At 55.4% G+C, this 15,791-nt stretch overlaps 3 protein-coding genes across 3 annotated transcripts; 2 read left to right on the top strand and 1 right to left on the bottom strand.

Moving 5' to 3' along the window:
- Positions 1 to 132: 132 nt before the first annotated feature.
- Positions 133 to 1,811, bottom strand: BO82DRAFT_414587 (uncharacterized protein; the record flags this gene model as incomplete). The annotated part of the gene is made up of 3 exons (XM_025639920.1): positions 1,593 to 1,811; positions 1,414 to 1,523; positions 133 to 1,350 (listed from the first exon to the last, which is right to left on the bottom strand). The coding sequence occupies exons 1-3, from the start codon at positions 1,675 to 1,677 to the stop codon at positions 133 to 135; spliced, it is 1,413 nt and encodes a 470-aa protein (XP_025491980.1). The 5' UTR covers positions 1,678 to 1,811.
- Positions 1,812 to 2,136: 325 nt separating this feature from the next.
- On the top strand, positions 2,137 to 8,676 carry BO82DRAFT_383389 (cytochrome P450; the record flags this gene model as incomplete). The annotated part of the gene is made up of 6 exons (XM_025638009.1): positions 2,137 to 2,269; positions 2,338 to 3,174; positions 3,242 to 3,881; positions 6,731 to 6,804; positions 6,861 to 7,496; positions 7,559 to 8,676. The coding sequence occupies 6 exons, from the start codon at positions 2,137 to 2,139 to the stop codon at positions 8,668 to 8,670; spliced, it is 3,432 nt and encodes a 1,143-aa protein (XP_025491979.1). The 3' UTR covers positions 8,671 to 8,676.
- Positions 8,677 to 9,598: 922 nt separating this feature from the next.
- On the top strand, positions 9,599 to 12,673 carry BO82DRAFT_383388 (ketoacyl-synt-domain-containing protein; the record flags this gene model as incomplete). The annotated part of the gene is made up of 10 exons (XM_025638008.1): positions 9,599 to 9,652; positions 9,751 to 9,828; positions 9,905 to 9,991; positions 10,046 to 10,543; positions 10,597 to 10,972; positions 11,036 to 11,269; positions 11,306 to 11,487; positions 11,530 to 11,650; positions 11,704 to 11,914; positions 11,995 to 12,673. 10 exons carry the CDS (start codon positions 9,599 to 9,601, stop codon positions 12,212 to 12,214), a joined length of 2,061 nt encoding a protein of 686 aa, XP_025491978.1. The 3' UTR covers positions 12,215 to 12,673.
- Positions 12,674 to 15,791: the final 3,118 nt, after the last annotated feature.

Raw genomic sequence — 15,791 nt, 5'->3', positions numbered from 1 at the left:
GCACCTGCGCCCTGTCGCATCCCTCCGAATCGCACGATATAGATATAGGTATATAGGTATTTCTGGCGCTGACTAGAAATCTGGACTCGACAGACCAACTCTACTAGTGAACATTTGACCACCAACAAGGGACTAAAAACAGAAGATCTGATCCGACATCTTGGCCACCGCCCCAGGAGCCTGGAACCCCAGAGACACCAAGGCCTTCTTGGAGGCGTTCACCATCCCCGGCGGCCCGCACAGCATGACTTTCGTATCTGGGCCAGAAGCAGGCAATCGCTCCTTCATAATCTCCGCCGTGACATACCCACTGCCAAATGCCCAAGCCTTCGGTGGCGTATCCAGCATGTACCAGATCTGGAGATTCCGAGGGTACTGCTGCGCGAAACCGTCCAGTTGCCGCCGCAGCAGAATATCGTCTTCCGTGCGATTCGCATAGATCAGGCTGATCTCGGTGAGATCGGTCGGGTCCTCGCAGATCGCCCGGATCAGCTGGTACATGGGGGTGATTCCCGTGCCACCGGCAATCATGCCAATGCGTTTACAGAGCCCGGGGGTATACTTCATCGCCCCCTTCGGTCCCCGGAGCTGAATCTCTTGCCCAATCTCCAGGTGGGCGAGATACCGGCCCGTTAGCAAGCCATCGGGATAGCACTTGATCACCAGCTCCAAGACCCCTCGATCCAGGTTGTTAGAGGTTGGGGTATAGGATCTGGAGACGGTCTTCCCGTCGACATTCGCCCTGATCGCAACATGCTGACCGATCGGCAGTCCGATCACCTCCTGCGGGTTGGGGAGCTGCAGCACAAATCTATAGACATTGGGGGCCAGCTCTTCCTTGCGAACTAAGGGGAGACCCTTGTACTCCTTGGGATCAAGAAACCCCTTGACTAGATGAGGATTACTCCGAATCCGCGGGCGACACTTGATGTAGGCCGGATAATTGGTGAACCCCGACTTGATCTGGGTCATTTGTGATAACTTGGATGCGACCAGCGAGCCCACAAGGGTCGCAAGTCCGGTTGCCGCGGCAAACCCGGTATAGAAGCCCCCGGAGGTGGACCGCGCATCGGGTGATTGGAGCGAGGGTAGGATACTTCGAAGCTCTGGAAGTGCCGGCCATCGTGCAGGTAAGGTGGTATGAAGATGAGAGCCAAAGTACAGGGTGACGGCCGCCCCGCCGATGGAGAAGATGGTAAGGGCTACCGGCGTGATAGAGCCGGCCTTCCGCGGGGCTGTTGGTGGCGCAGGGCTCGTGGACTGGATCAATCGGACGGTCTGGGGTCGAACGCGTTCCTGTGCATCTTTCAATGTGCCAATGAGATATGCTTCGAGGATCTCATCTGCATCCTGCAAGTGTCGCGTTAGCCCATCAGCGTACGTGGTTGGATCTTGGGTTGGCCCCGCGCATACCTCGGAATGGCCAACGTCCTCATACGCTTCGGTCGCGTCCAGGCCGGCGACATCCATTAATACTTCTGGCCCGCCAGGATGATCTCGAACATAGTCGGTGACATTGTACACTATATCAGGATCTCGCATTAGCACGTGACTTGGCATGGAAACAAACAGTCCACGAGTGATCAGGGTACCTTTGCCACGAACCGCGATCCATAAATCATCCTTGGACTTGTGACCAGCGACCTCGGCCGTCGTATATTGCGGTAGGTTCTGCATTGCAGGAGAGAGAGAGGCACAGACAGAGAGAAAAGAAACTTCTGCGAGGTCTAGAAGCTAATACGGATTGAGGTCTCATGAGTTGATCTGCGGGCCACAGACTCTTTTATATTGCTTTGATCCCAGAGCGGCAGTATACCTTGGGCTTTCAAACTATTACTCTCCCTGACTCTGTCATGGCCCACATCCATACCTCCCCCACTAGCATGGTGGCCAATAGTCGAAGGGGAAATGGAAAGCTGGCCATCCTACCTCGGGAGGAAGTAGTGGAGCCCTTCCGCGGGAGGCACAAAGCCGCGGGAACGATGGATGTGTCGCCACAAAGAGGTATATGAGACTTGATTAAGAGTGGAAACTTAATACTACCATTTTCCGCAATTATAAAGACAGGGGCAAGTTCACCAACTCCCAAGGCATATCACGTCTGGATCAACTAGCACATCATCGAAGCCATACACCATGTCAAGCCAGCAGTTCTATCTCCTGGGCGAGGCGACCACGTCCGCCAGGCACATCACGATTGACGCATCGGCGAACCTGGATCAAATGAAGCATACGGTGGCTGCTCACTTTGCCGTTGTCGAGCCAAATGGTCAGTCACCCACTACGGTCATAGCAATTCGGCAGCGATTCCCTTTCCTTTGTCGCTAACTAAGTCAGAGATCGGCTTTCAATCCGGCAATGAGTGCCTCATCGATGTCGGCGATGTCCTCGCTGCCACCGGACCCGTAGCTATCACGGTTGATGGTCACGCAGTCCGAGAACCCGAGGGTCCAAAAGGCCTGCCTTACGTGGGAAATTACTTCGAGGTTTTCCCCGACCACCTGGGCAATCACCAGCGGCTCTACAAGCAGTACGGCCGGATCTTCAAGACCACCAACCTGGGGCGTACCACATACCATACCAATGATCCGCAAATCGCCGCTATCGTCTTCGCCGAGTCGGACTTCTTTTCCAAGAAGATCAACGAATCCCACCCACTCCACGCCCTAAAGGCCCCCTCTGCGGGGGTCTTTCTGGGAGATACCGACACCCCGGAATGGAGGGTGGCCCATAAGTTCTTGCCTCCGGCCCTCGGTCCCAAGGCAGTGCGGCATTATGCTCCGACCATGCAGCGAACCGTGGAAGACGCGTTCAAAGTCTTTGACGCGCTAGATGAACAAGACTCCGCCTTCAATGTGTACCAGTACATGTTGAAGCTTGGATCCCAGGCGGTAGGCAAACTCACGTTAGGGCTGGACATGGAGCATTTCACTGCCCCTGATGCTCCCGTGCACGACATGGTTCACAATATTGCGGAAATGCTGTCTCTGAACAAGAAGGTCACCTCGCGTGGTGACTGGTACGGCAAGCTTCCCTTCGGGGATCCCCAGCGGTTGCGAAACATCAAAGCGAAATTGGAGGCAATGGTAGAGCAATCCATCCAGGATGCCGAGCGAGGTGGTGTCACGGACTTGCCTTTGCAAGAGGCGGCATTACAGGCCTCGAACATGGTTGGTGAGTCTTTCTCGGTGTCACTCGTTACTCCCATGCGATCTGACTGGGCTAATGCCCAAATTTCCAGACTACGCCGTCCGTGCGACCGACAACAAGGGGGAAAAGCTACCAAAATCGAGTCTGGTCTGGGCGCTGATTGTGGCCACAGGGGCCGGATTTACGACGACGAGCTCCCTGCTGTCGTGGTTGATATATGGCCTCGTAACGTATCCTGGGATGCAGGAACGACTGTTGCAGGAGTTGATCGACAACGGCATTACGGAAGACACCGAGCTCACTGCAGAGATCACAGATCGACTGGTCTTCCAAGATAAATACATCAAAGAGACGATGCGCCTCACCAATCCGTCATTCCAGCCCGGCCGCACCGCCAAAGTCGATTTGATCCTGCCGGGTGGCTATAAGATCCCCAAAGATGCGGTCATCGTGCCTGGTCTGCACCATATCCACAACAACCCCGACCTCTGGGACAACCCTAGCCGGTTTGATCCGGACCGATGGGATACCCCCCAAGTCAAGGAGAGACACAAGGCAGCCTACATTCCTTTTGCCATGGGCCCCCGCATGTGTATTGGGTTCAACTTTGCTCTGCAGGAGGTGAAGATTTTCCTCCCGAAGCTGATCTATCGCTATCATTTCACGCGGGAGAATGATCTTGTGCCCGTGGAGTATGACCCGATGTTCCAATTGATCCGACCTAACAATCTGTACGTGCGTGCGGAGCGAAGAATGAAATGGCCGCCCAGGACAAGCCACTGAGTACGGGGTTGGTGGGGGGTGGATGTCAGATACATGTACAGGGTTACGCATCGAGTTGTATATTGTACAGCAGTATGAAGCATTCAATGAAGCAGCAGTCTTTGGCCGTATTTGAAAGCCTGGAGCAAGGAGGGTAAGAAGGTCACGGGATCGTCCACGTACCCTAAGTTGTAGCGACAGTCCAGTAGACTTACCATCTAATTGTGTGATTGTATTGCCGACTTTGCCTAGCCTGGATGGGCCGAAGACTCGAAGAATCCATAAGGTCAGTGGGATCAGGATCCATGACGTTTCAAAGAGGTGGGCCTCCGACCAACGAAAGCATCAACATTGTCAACAGCACGCGTAGTCCCACAGGGTGCGCAATGCCCGAGGCAATTCAGTTTCCGCGGGAGTGCTGGCCTATTCGTGTGCGTATCTCCGCTTGTCAGGACCTAAATAATTCCACCATAGACAAACAGTACTTCCTCGTGAGCTGGTCACATCTGACCAAACCCTCGCCTCCGCAGCCGGGGCAGCTTCCACGTTAAACCCATTCAAGAGATCTCGCGTGTCGATCGGTCACCAACAAGGTTTGCCAGCACATTTAGCCGGCGATGCTGCATGCCACGTCCACTACGCCTCCAAATATTTTAATTCCACTGCAGTCTCCCAATAATGTGATTGGTGCAGGCAATGCACCACCATCTACGTAGTAATAGAGCATCGCTCTTCTGCGGTGAGGTACGCCTCGCTCCCAGAGGGAAACCGAAGCTAAAGCTCTGCATTCCCCGGGTGATCACTGCTCACCTCTTGCAGAGCCAAAGAAAAACATACGCAAAGACTGAAGCACTGCAATGGAGACTCCAGTCCTCCTCACACTCCTAACCTTGACATTGTCTCTCTGTCTGTATTATGGCGGCTACATTCGCTCTCATTCACCAGGGGCACTGCCACTGCCACCAGGTCCGGGGCTCATCGCTGGACTCACAGCCCTCATCCAGCAACGAGACCTTGCCTCAACCTTCCACGCTTGGAGCCAGACGTACGGCCCCGTAGTACACCTCCACGTCGGAACTCGATCATTTATTATCCTAGGCACTCGTCAGGTCGCGCAGGAACTGCTCGAGAAACGTGCCAGCATTTACAGCTCACGCCCCCCGTCCGTATGGCTGGACAAATACCTTCACAAAGGGCTGGCGGCCGCCTTCATGCCGTACGGACACGAATGGCGCCTCAATCGCCGGCTGCACATGTCGCTGCTCAACTTCCAATGCACCAACGCTTACCAGCATCTGCAGGATATCCAAAGTAAGCAGCTGATGTACTCGTTTCTCCTATCCGCAGACAGCAGCAGCAGCAGCAGCAAGACCCCCAGATTCTCCGATCTCTTCTACCAATACACCGCCAATGTCATGTTCACCCTTGTCTACGGCAAAGGCCAGGGCCGCTCCGACAGCGACCACGTGCGCCTGGAACAGATCAACGAGATGGCCGTCTTCATTCTCCAAGCCGCCCCCTTCTGGACCAATCTGCTGGACCTTTTCCCCATCTTGGACCGCCTCATCCCCGTCCGCAGCTTCCTCACCTGGCGCACCAAAGCCAGCGTCCTGCACGAGCGGACCAAATCCGTCTACCAGGAGTGCACCGACAGCGCCCTCAACGCCCCCTGCTGGAACTGGAGCCACGAGATCACCACCAAGTCCGACATCATGGCCTCTCTCCCGTGGGAGCACATCTGCTACTCGCTGGGCGAGCTGTACGTGGCGGGCATCCACACCACCAAGGTGGTGCTGGAGAACTTCGTTCTGGCCAGCCTGCTGCACCCAGAGACGGTCAAGGAAGGGCAGCGCGAGCTGGACGTCGTGGTCGGCGCATCACGACTCCCCACCTTTGCCGACATCCCGGCCCTACCCTACCTCGATGCGATCATCTCGGAGCTCCTGCGCTGGCGGCCCATCTCCCCGATCGGGGTGCCACATGCGGTCATCCAGGAGGACATTTATATGGGGTATCGGATTCCGAAAGGTGCGACGGTCATCGCGAATCAGTTGGGGTTCAACATGGATGAGGAGGTGTTTGAGGAGCCGCAGGCCTTCCAGCCCCAGCGGTATGTTGAAAACCCGGGGCTGCCAGTTTCGGCGTTTGGGTTTGGGAGGAGGTTGTGCCCAGGCTATCGACTGGCGCGGGCCTCGTTGTTCATCGTGGTGGCAAGGCTGCTGTGGGGGTTTGACATCGTCCGCGATGAGGTGGGGGAGGGTGAAGGGGACGCGCCCCCTCTAACGAAGGACTCGGATCCCGCTGCTGTCAAGGCCAAATTCAGCTTGCGAAGCGAGGAGAGGAAAAAGATCATCGAGGAGGAGTGGGACACCGGGGAGAAGGATGAAAGAGTGATTCTGGAAGAAGTGAGGGCACGAATGGTGGGGGGCTCACGGTGACTGTTGGGATTATCATGACAACATGCCGCGGGAGTGTTGTCATGTCGGTCCCAACAAGTGCTCCGCATAGAGTAACTAACTTTGAGTTAGAGTATAACCATAGTACACCGAGAGTAAAAGTCTGGCAGCAGTTCTCCCGCGGGATCAAGCAAGCAGTGGATCCAAGCCTAGCACCTCACCTCGGCAGGCCGCGGCAGGCCGGATATCGGCATCCTGGATATACCTGAGAAACTATACCACCACCCCATTCAATATATATAGCATTTTCGCCTTGGAGTCTCAGATCCCTGTCGGCTTGCAACGAATCAGATAAGCTTTCCACTTGCTGAAATCCGAACTCGCAACACATCGTCTTTCCTGGCACACACAATGCATTCCAGCTGGTCACCACCACACAACTACCGGAACCGCCCTGTTGCGGTTTTGGGCGCCGGTGTCCTTGGAAGACGCATCGGTCAGTATTCTCGACCCTCATCCTCGGACATGTACGCTAATACATGCAGTAAATAGGCTGCATCTGGGCCTCCGCAGGCTACGACGTCCACCTACGCGACCCCAGCTCGGAGCAACTCGCCGCCGGCATTGCCTACATCCATGAACAAATCTCCTCCTACGCCAGCAAGACGGGCTGCATCCCAGGCAAAGCGCACAGCTTCACCAACCTCGAAGAAGCAGTAGAATCCGCCTGGCTCGTCATTGAGGCCGTTCCCGAAAGGCTGCCTCTGAAGATCGACACCTTCGCCGATCTATCCGCCCTCGCCCCAAATGATAGCATTCTTGCATCTAATTCTTCCTCCTACAAGACCTCAGAGATGCTAGACCGGGTCCCGAACGCAGTAAAGCCACGAATCCTGAACATGCACTACTACATGCCGCCGCAGTGCATGACGGTGGAGTTGATGACGGACGGCTTCACGCATGAGGCCATATTCCCCTTTATGGTGGACCGGTGCCGCGAAGGCGCGACTTCGCCGTATGTCGCACGCAAACAGTCGACCGGGTTTATCTTCAATCGGCTCTGGGCGGCCGTCAAGCGAGAGGTGCTGACCATTCTGTCGGAGGGGGTGTCGGTGCCTGAGGAGATTGATGCTATGTGGGAGGAGATGTTTATTCGGGGGAGGACGCTGCCGTGCAGGATGATGGATAGTGAGTTTGATGCCCGGAGCTGCATATCCGTCTCGTCATACTAAGTCTTCATGGTGGAACAGGCGTTGGCCTCGACACCGTCGCCTTCATCGAACAGCACTACATCCACGAACGGGGCCTTTCCTCCGAAAAAACCGTGGACTACCTCACCACCAACTACCTCGAGAAAGGAAAATTGGGCGCTAAATGCGCCTTGGGCGGGTTCTATCCCCTGTCTAGCGCAGCCCGCAACAGTAGCAGTGACCCCACCACCCAAGATCGCCGTCTCCTCGTCTTAGACGTCGGACTCGCCTCTTCCACCGCGGCCTCATCGATCTCCACCCCAGTCGGCCAAATCCTCTCTCTCGCGGCAGACGGGACCGATTCCAAAGTGTTGGTTGCCAACCAGCTCCTTCCTGACGGCATCGCAGTCGATACCACGACCAACCGCATCTTTTGGACCAACATGGGGGTCCCCGGCCGACAGGATGGTGCAGTCTACTCCTCAGCTCTAGACGGGAGCGACATCCAGACCGTCCTCGAACCGGGCGCCATCAACACCCCCAAGCAGCTGACCCTCGACCAGACAGCGCGGAAGCTGTACTTCTCCGACCGCGAGGGCTGCGCAGTGTACCGCTGTAACCTTGACGGGTCAGGTCTGGAGACTCTCGTCTCACGACAGCGAGGGAGAGAAGGCGAAGGGGTGACTGACGTACGGGACTGGTGCGTCGGGATAGCCGTCTCGACTCGGTTCAACCGGTTCTACTGGACACAGAAGGGCGCGCCTAAGAGTGGGAAAGGGCGGATCTTCTCGGCTGCGATCCATTCACCACCGGGAATTGTGGAAGAGGCCGAGGCCGAGGAACTGTGCATCCTGAGCGGATTGCCTGAGCCGATTGATCTGGAGATCGATGAGGAGAAAGGCGAGCTGTACTGGACGGATCGCGGGGAGCTGCCTCTGGGCAATGCACTCTATCGAGTCAGCTTGGATGTAAAGGGTCGACCGACGGGCAAGCCGGAGATCCTGGCTCGGGGTTTGCATGAGGCGATTGGGGTGAGTCTTGATCGGCAATCCGGGGATATCTTCCTGACGGACCTCGGGGGTGGTGTCTATCGCTGTGATCGGGATGGGAAACGGAAGGAGATTTTGTATCAGGAGGATGGGCGTGCGTTCACGGGGATTGTTTGCGTTTAAATCTGGTGAGATGCAATTATCAACGCGCTATAAATTAGATATTGAGAATATACTTTCGCTTTTGACCAAACAGCATCATTTTGTCGTTCTGCAGGGGAATAACCGGGAAAATGTCACCATTCAAGTGTGATATCATTTGTGTATGCCACTCGTGGTAGATCATGCATATGTAGAGAGGGAGATGGGATAGGCAACAGTGGTAGCCCTGTAACATTGGCAGCTCAACACCATGCAGACGTCAGCTCGAAGAGCGTCCTACCTACTGGCTGCACTCTGTTTCAAGATCGACCTCGCGGCGCAGACGCATGACTCTGCAGCGTAGGCAGATATGAACACGAGCGTAATCTGGCTCGGGGCTTCAGATACTCTAGACGCACTGGATCAATAATTGACTCCTCCTTGCCATTCTACAACAGGGGAATACCTGCGTCACGTCTGCGGCTGCTGATGGATCAAGGTACAGCAAAAGCCTAATCAGAGATGGAATCAAACGACCGAAGTGACATGGATTCGGGCTCAACATTCGCAACGTTGGTGATCGGCCCGCCCTGCTACAAAAGTACTTGACCAGAGCCACCTGATGTGATGCATCAAGGCCCAGACAGGCTGAGAAATATCCTTTCATTCGATTACTGATTTCCAGGCAGTCAAACGCGCCCAACCCTGACCCGGCAGCTCTAGGATGGCCGTACGAGTGAATTGCTCATCACAAGACCCCATCACCAGACCGGACGCCTACCTTACCTTCCACACTAAACATGGAAGACTATGATGTTTGCGACAGCTGCCATTGGTTCAAAAGTGAAATGTTTCAGTAGCATCAACCTCCGCTTCTCAGCACTTATTGCAGATTAAGCCCAAGATCAACTGGCCTACCGTCAACATCATACCTGCCTCAGCATCTTACCGTGATCAGCCTTCCTATACGATGATTTCTGCAGGGAACTCGAGTGAAACAGACGCATCTGAACGCGATCCGAAGGTCATGCCCATTTCCATCCTTGGCATGGCCTGCCGCTTTCTTGGTGGCGCGTCCAGTCCCGAAAGGCTCTGGGATCTCTGTGCTGTGCCAACGGGCAGAGTTCCTGGTCTCCGATTCCGGAATCTCGGTTTCACGCGGAGAGCTGGTATCATCCGAATAAGGAACATCTAGGGACTGTATGTCAACATTCACCTTGCATTACTCGCCTGTCGGGTGAGGAAGACTGTTGAATCTTCTGCCAACAAATTATAGTCATATGTGAAAGGCGCGCATTTCCTCGCGGAGGACATTTCCCGGTTCGATGCTGTGTTCTTCAACTTCACAGCCGACGCGGCCAGCGTGGGTTCCACCCTCGTTCGTGCCTGCAAGTGAAGAGACCATTGACATTCGCAGACAATGGACCCTGAAGTGCGCCTCCAATTAGAGACCGTCTACGAGCCCCTGGAAAGTGCAGGTCTCCCCCTCGATCAAGTGGCTGGCTCTCGCACCGGCGTCTATGCAGGGACCTGTTTCCGAGATAACCACGACAGCTTATTGCGCGACCCCGATACCCTAGCTCGGTCCTTCCTCACGGGCAATGGCGCGGCAATGATCGCGAACCGGATCTCGCATTTCTTCGATCTCCGCGGGCCCAGTCTGATGGTCGACACCGGGTGTTCGACGACGCTGACGCTGCTGCATTTGGCATGTCAGAGTCTCCGGCCGGGCGAGTCAGACATGGCCATCGTGGGTGGCTCCAATATCCTACTCAACCTGGATATGTCCATTGCCGGATCGAATCTCAGCTTGTTTTCGGCGCAAGGGCGCTGTTTCGCCTTCAATTCTCGAGCCACGGGCTATGAACGTGGGGACGGAATTGCCAGTATGATCATCAAGCCCCTGATAGCGGCAGTCCGAGACGGGGACCCCATTTGTGCTGTGACTCGCAACTCAGCGCAAACCAGGATGGTAAAACAGCGACTCTGACTTCGCCCAGTCAGGAGGCACAGGAGGTCTTGATGCAAGAGTGCTATAAGATGACTGGTCTCGATCCGCGCGACACCGGTTTCGTGGAAGCCCACGAGACAGGCACGCAAGCGAGCGATGCCATCGAAGCTCATTCGATTAGGCGCGTGTTTGGACTCAGACGCAGCACTGAGTGCCCACTTGTCGTCGGTTCGGTGAAGACGAACACCGGCCATACGGGAGCTGCTAGTGGTCCGGTGGTTGTTATTAAAGCAGTCATGGCGATCGAGAAGCAGGCTATTCCTCCGCATCCGAACTTCGAGTCGCCGAACGAGAATATTGCATTTGATGCATTAAACTTGAAGATCCCCCTCAGTCTGCATGAATGGCCTTGACTGTTGCTGCGGCGGACATCCATCAATAACTTTGAATCTGGAGGTGCGAATGCCCATGCTATCATAGAGAGCCCAGAGATTTTGCAGCGGACTACTTACTATCTCGCGACCAGGATCCATGAAAGCGAGGAAAACGAGGAGTTGCTCGATCAGCTGGCTTTTACACTCGAACAGCGACGCACCCGGTTTCCTTGCACCATAGCCTGGAGTGGCTCGTCAATCACTGAAGCATACGCCACCCTCGATGCCCCAGGTTTGACAACCCAGCGCAGTATGCGTGTGCCACGCGTGGGAATGGTATTTACTGGCCAAGGCGCTCAATGGTTTGCCATGGGTCGCGAGCTGCTCGACGCTTATCCGGTCTTCTGTGATACCATACACGAGGTCGACGCTTGCTTGAAGTCAATGGGGGCTACGTGGTCTGCCCTCGAGGAACTGGAGCGAAATGCCAAGGAAAGTCGTCTCAACCAGGTCCCGTATAGTCTACCACTGAGCGTGGCTATTCGGCTTGCTCTGGTCGACCTGCTACGTTCTTAGGGCGTCTATCCTGCAGGAGTCACCGCTCATATCAGTGGAGAGGGCGTTGCTGCCTACGCCGCCGGAGCCGTCACCCTGAAAGGCGCACTGGCAATCGTGTACATCCGAGGTGATCTGACCAGTCAGTACCAACAACTCCTTGATTGTCGAGGAGGCATGGTTGCGGTGGGCTAGAACGTCAGGATGCTGAGAAGGCGCTGGCTGCGATTCGATCCGGCAAGGTCATCATCGCCTGCGTGAACAGTCCGTCCAGCGTGACGATCTCGGGCGACGAGTGCGCGATTGAGGAAATCAAGACCCCGCTCCATGGCCGTGGTGTCTTTGTGCGTCGTCTTCATGTCGAGGCAGCCTATAATTCGCACAACATGCTGCCGCTGGCCGAGGCGTACCGAGCCCAGCTGTCTCGATTCCTCGAGCCAAACCCCGTTTTTGACTCCAGCATCATCTACTCGTCCCCAACCACAGGGAAAAGGATAATAAAAGGATAACGTCGGCTGCAGAGATTGCTCACCCCGACCGCTGGGTGCGTAACATGGTGCGGCCGGTGAAGTTTCTGAGCGCGTGGCGTAACTTGTATCATGATGATTCTGACGCTACCAAGACCACTATTGACATGCTTGTTGGGGTCGGCCCGCATGGCGCTTGGCTGGTCCTATTCGGCAAACGTTGGCGTTACCTGGGCTGAGTAGTGTGGGGATCACCTATGCTACGTGTCTGTCGCATGTCCAGAATGCTGTCCAGACCATGCATCAGCTCGTCCGCACTCTTCTGCAAGCGGGCTATCCTGTTGACCTGAAAGCCGTCTACTTCCCCTGCGGCTGAAGCACCTTGCCCGTCTTGACTAATTTTCCACCCTGCCCGTGGAACCATGAGGCCTCATATTGGGCCGAACCTCGTCGTAACGAAGAACTCCGCCATCGAACTGCCATCCCTCGCGATCTTGTTGGGGTTCCTGCACCAGGATCGACTCAGACCACGCCCACGTGGCGACATATAGTCCATCCTCGTGATATCCCTTGGGTGCGCGACCACATCGTGCAGGGATAATTTCTCTATTCCGGGGCGGGATCTATGAGCATGGTGGTTGAGGCACTGCGACAGTTGCAATCACAGCCCAACCCATCCATGGCTATTAGGGTTTAAGCCAGTAATTCTGGAAGACCCAGCAGGAGTTGAGGTACTATCGTCCCTCCGCGCATGTAGCGATCAGGTTCGTCAAGGACAGGGGTGGTATGAGTTCTTGATCCAGTCTGCCAGACAGACGAGTGGCTTGTAGACGTTGCATTGCGAGGGGCTCTGTTGTACCTCATTTCTGGCCCAGAGTCCGAAAGGCCGGTTCTCACTGTCCAGAGGCTCTGGTGCCAGTCCTTAGGTCCGAATCCTGCGGTGCGGATGCCCGACGACAGACTCTGCTATACCTCGGTCTGGAAGCCAGATATTTATTTTGTCCGACCTGAGCATTTCATTGGGCCAGGTGCACCAAGCGGGACCCATCCCCATCTTTCTCAGCTACAGACCGCGGCTGTCATGTTCATTGTGGATGCTTTGCATCAATTTCAAGGTAAAGATCGAGTCGCATCTGACCAGTCAAGTTACTGGAAATGGACGACAGACGTTGCAGAAAGAGCTCGTCCGATTCTCGACATCGTTGGGGTTACCGCGCATGGAATGGCAGCGCTGACACAAGAGCTGAGACAGTGTGTCGAGGGAAGATTACTGTATCGATTCGGAGAGAAGCTTCCTGATGTCCTATCTGGAGTAGCTGAGGCAAAGGATATCCTGCTGAATTCAAGGCCGAGAACCGGGCTGAGTGGTGTTCTGTTTCAGAGAGGCTCGAATCGGTATGAACTCGGCTGCTCGAGCTTCACGGCCACAAACGTCCTCGGGCTAGGATCCTCGAGATCGGAACAGGTAATGGTGCCAATACACGGAAATTTAAAAGGCCTTGACCCAGGACGATACGCGATTGTTCTCTCGCTACGAGGTCACTGCCTCTAGTGCAGGACTGGTCAAGAACGCGGATACGGTCCTCAAGGATGAGGCAGACATCGAATGCAGGGTTCTAGACTTGAACGCGGAGCCTGGTGCCAGGGATATGCCCAAAAAGCTACAATTTGCTTATTCTATCCGCATCAGCTTTGTTGACGGTGAAGGAAATGGTTCAGACCCTCAGCTCAATGCATGCTCTTTCTGCTCCTGGCTGGAGATGCATCCTCTGGGGCACCAGCCTGGGCGATAGTGCGTTGCAGACTATTTTCCGACTTTTTCAAGGATGGCAGGGCAGTGTTCATGCCAGTGACCTGTGGAAGGAGCTCTGTGCGCAGGCCGGTTTCGAGTCGGTCAGCTCCCACCTTCAGCCAGATCTCAACGCAGACGGGTACCAAGGAGGAGTAGTCGTTGCGACGGCCAAGACAGACGTGACATCTGCCACTCCAACAGAGGTTCCTCTCATTTCTAGAAACAACCCGCCGGAAGACTGGCAGCAAGCACTTGAGCACGGGCTAGCTGCTGAATTTGTGTCTAGCCCCTTCGTTGTCTCCTCGCTTGAAAAGGTTGTTGCCGATGGCAAAGCTTGTATCATCTTAGACGAGCTTTTTCAGCCAATGCTCGATGACCCTTCTGCTGAGCAATTTAATGCCCTTCAACGCGTGCTCCGCAGCTGTTGGGCTACAGTGTGGGTATCATGCGGTGCACAATGCAATGCTGAAGAACCTCTAAACAGTTTGCATCAAGGTCTCCTCCGCACACTGCGCTGTGAGAATCCTCTCCACCGATACGTCTCGGTGGACTTGGACCCCAATGCCCCCGTGTGGTCTCTCTCATCTGCGACTGATATCGCACACATTGTCCGCAACGTATTGGCAGCATCCTCGGCTCCTCTACCAAAAACCGAGTACGCCGTGCGAGATTCCGTGATCCATATCTCACAAAGTATACGAAAAATACGAAGACCAACAGGAGGCCCGACTGATGGGCACCACGCGGCCTTAGGCCCCGAGATGCAGCCTTGGTCGACCCCTGGCCAGAACATTCCGCTGGAAGTTGCCACCCCGGGTCTGCTGAACAGCCTTGTGTTTACGGAAGATCCCACTATCGACGAAGCTCTTGCCGACGACTGTGTGGAGATCGAGCCATGCGCTTTCGAACTCAACTTCCGGGACATCATGGTTGCGCTGGGCCAGCTCGACAAACGCGGATGGGCTTTGAGTGCAGTGGAGTGATCGCCCGCGCCGGACCGGGCGTACGCGCCGCTGGCTTCACTGCTGGACAGTGGGTGTATGCCTTCATTCTCGGCTACTTCGCGACCAGGGTGCGTATCCCCTTCACCAACGTGGCCCAGATATCCGCGAAAATGGACTTCATCACGGCAGCCTCCATCCCCCTTGCATTTATCACCGCCTATAATGCCCTGGTGGATCTGGCACGTCCCCAGCGCGATGAACAAGTGCTCATCCACTCCGGCACCGGGGGGTCGGCCAATCCGCCATTATGGTCGCGCGGTGGATCGGGGCAGAGATCTTCGTGACGGTCGGATCGGAGCGCAAACGCGACTTCCTGGTAGAGGAATATGGAATCCCCCGTCGCACATCCTCAGTAGCCGCAACCGTTCCTTTGCAAATCATCTCATGTCGGCGACCAAGGGGAAGGGGGTGGACGTGGTGATCAATTCGCTTGCGGGCGCTTTGTTGCGCGAAACGTGGCAGTGCGTGGGCATGTTTGGACGAGGTATCGAGATCGGTAAGCGAGATATTGAACAGAACAGCATGGTGGAGATGGGGCCGTTTGGGCAGAGTACGGTGTTCGCGTCGCTGGATCTGATCACGCTCGGGGAACGGAGGTGCAACGGATCTTGGGAGCGATCAGTGGACTAATGGAGAAACGGGAAATTCGACCGGTCAGGGCGGTCACACAATTTGGCACAGGAAAAATTGAGACAGCAATTCGCACGATGCAGACCGGCCAACACGTGGGGTAGATTGTGATGAAGGTGAAGGAGGAGGAGGTGAAGCTGCAGCGGGCTATAGATTATGTGCCACCGGTGACGCTGTCACGTGAATAGACGTATCTAATCGTAGGCGGTGTGGAGGGAATCAGGCAGTATCTCGCCCAGAGGCTGGTGGTGGAAAGCGGTGTCCGCCATCTCCTTATCCTCTGCTTCGGCTTCGGCTTCGGCTTCTGCCTCTACTACCTCCACCACAACTGGAGCTTCTCCATGGCTTGCACATCTACGACAGGCCACCGGGGCCACAAATGTGCTGGCC

This window comes from Aspergillus uvarum (assembly GCF_003184745.1).
Source record: "Aspergillus uvarum CBS 121591 unplaced genomic scaffold BO82scaffold_26, whole genome shotgun sequence".
Classification (NCBI taxonomy): Eukaryota; Fungi; Ascomycota; class Eurotiomycetes; order Eurotiales; family Aspergillaceae; genus Aspergillus; species Aspergillus uvarum.
The sequence above is the reverse complement of the archived record's forward strand: the minus strand, read 5'-3'. Positions and strand labels throughout refer to the sequence as shown.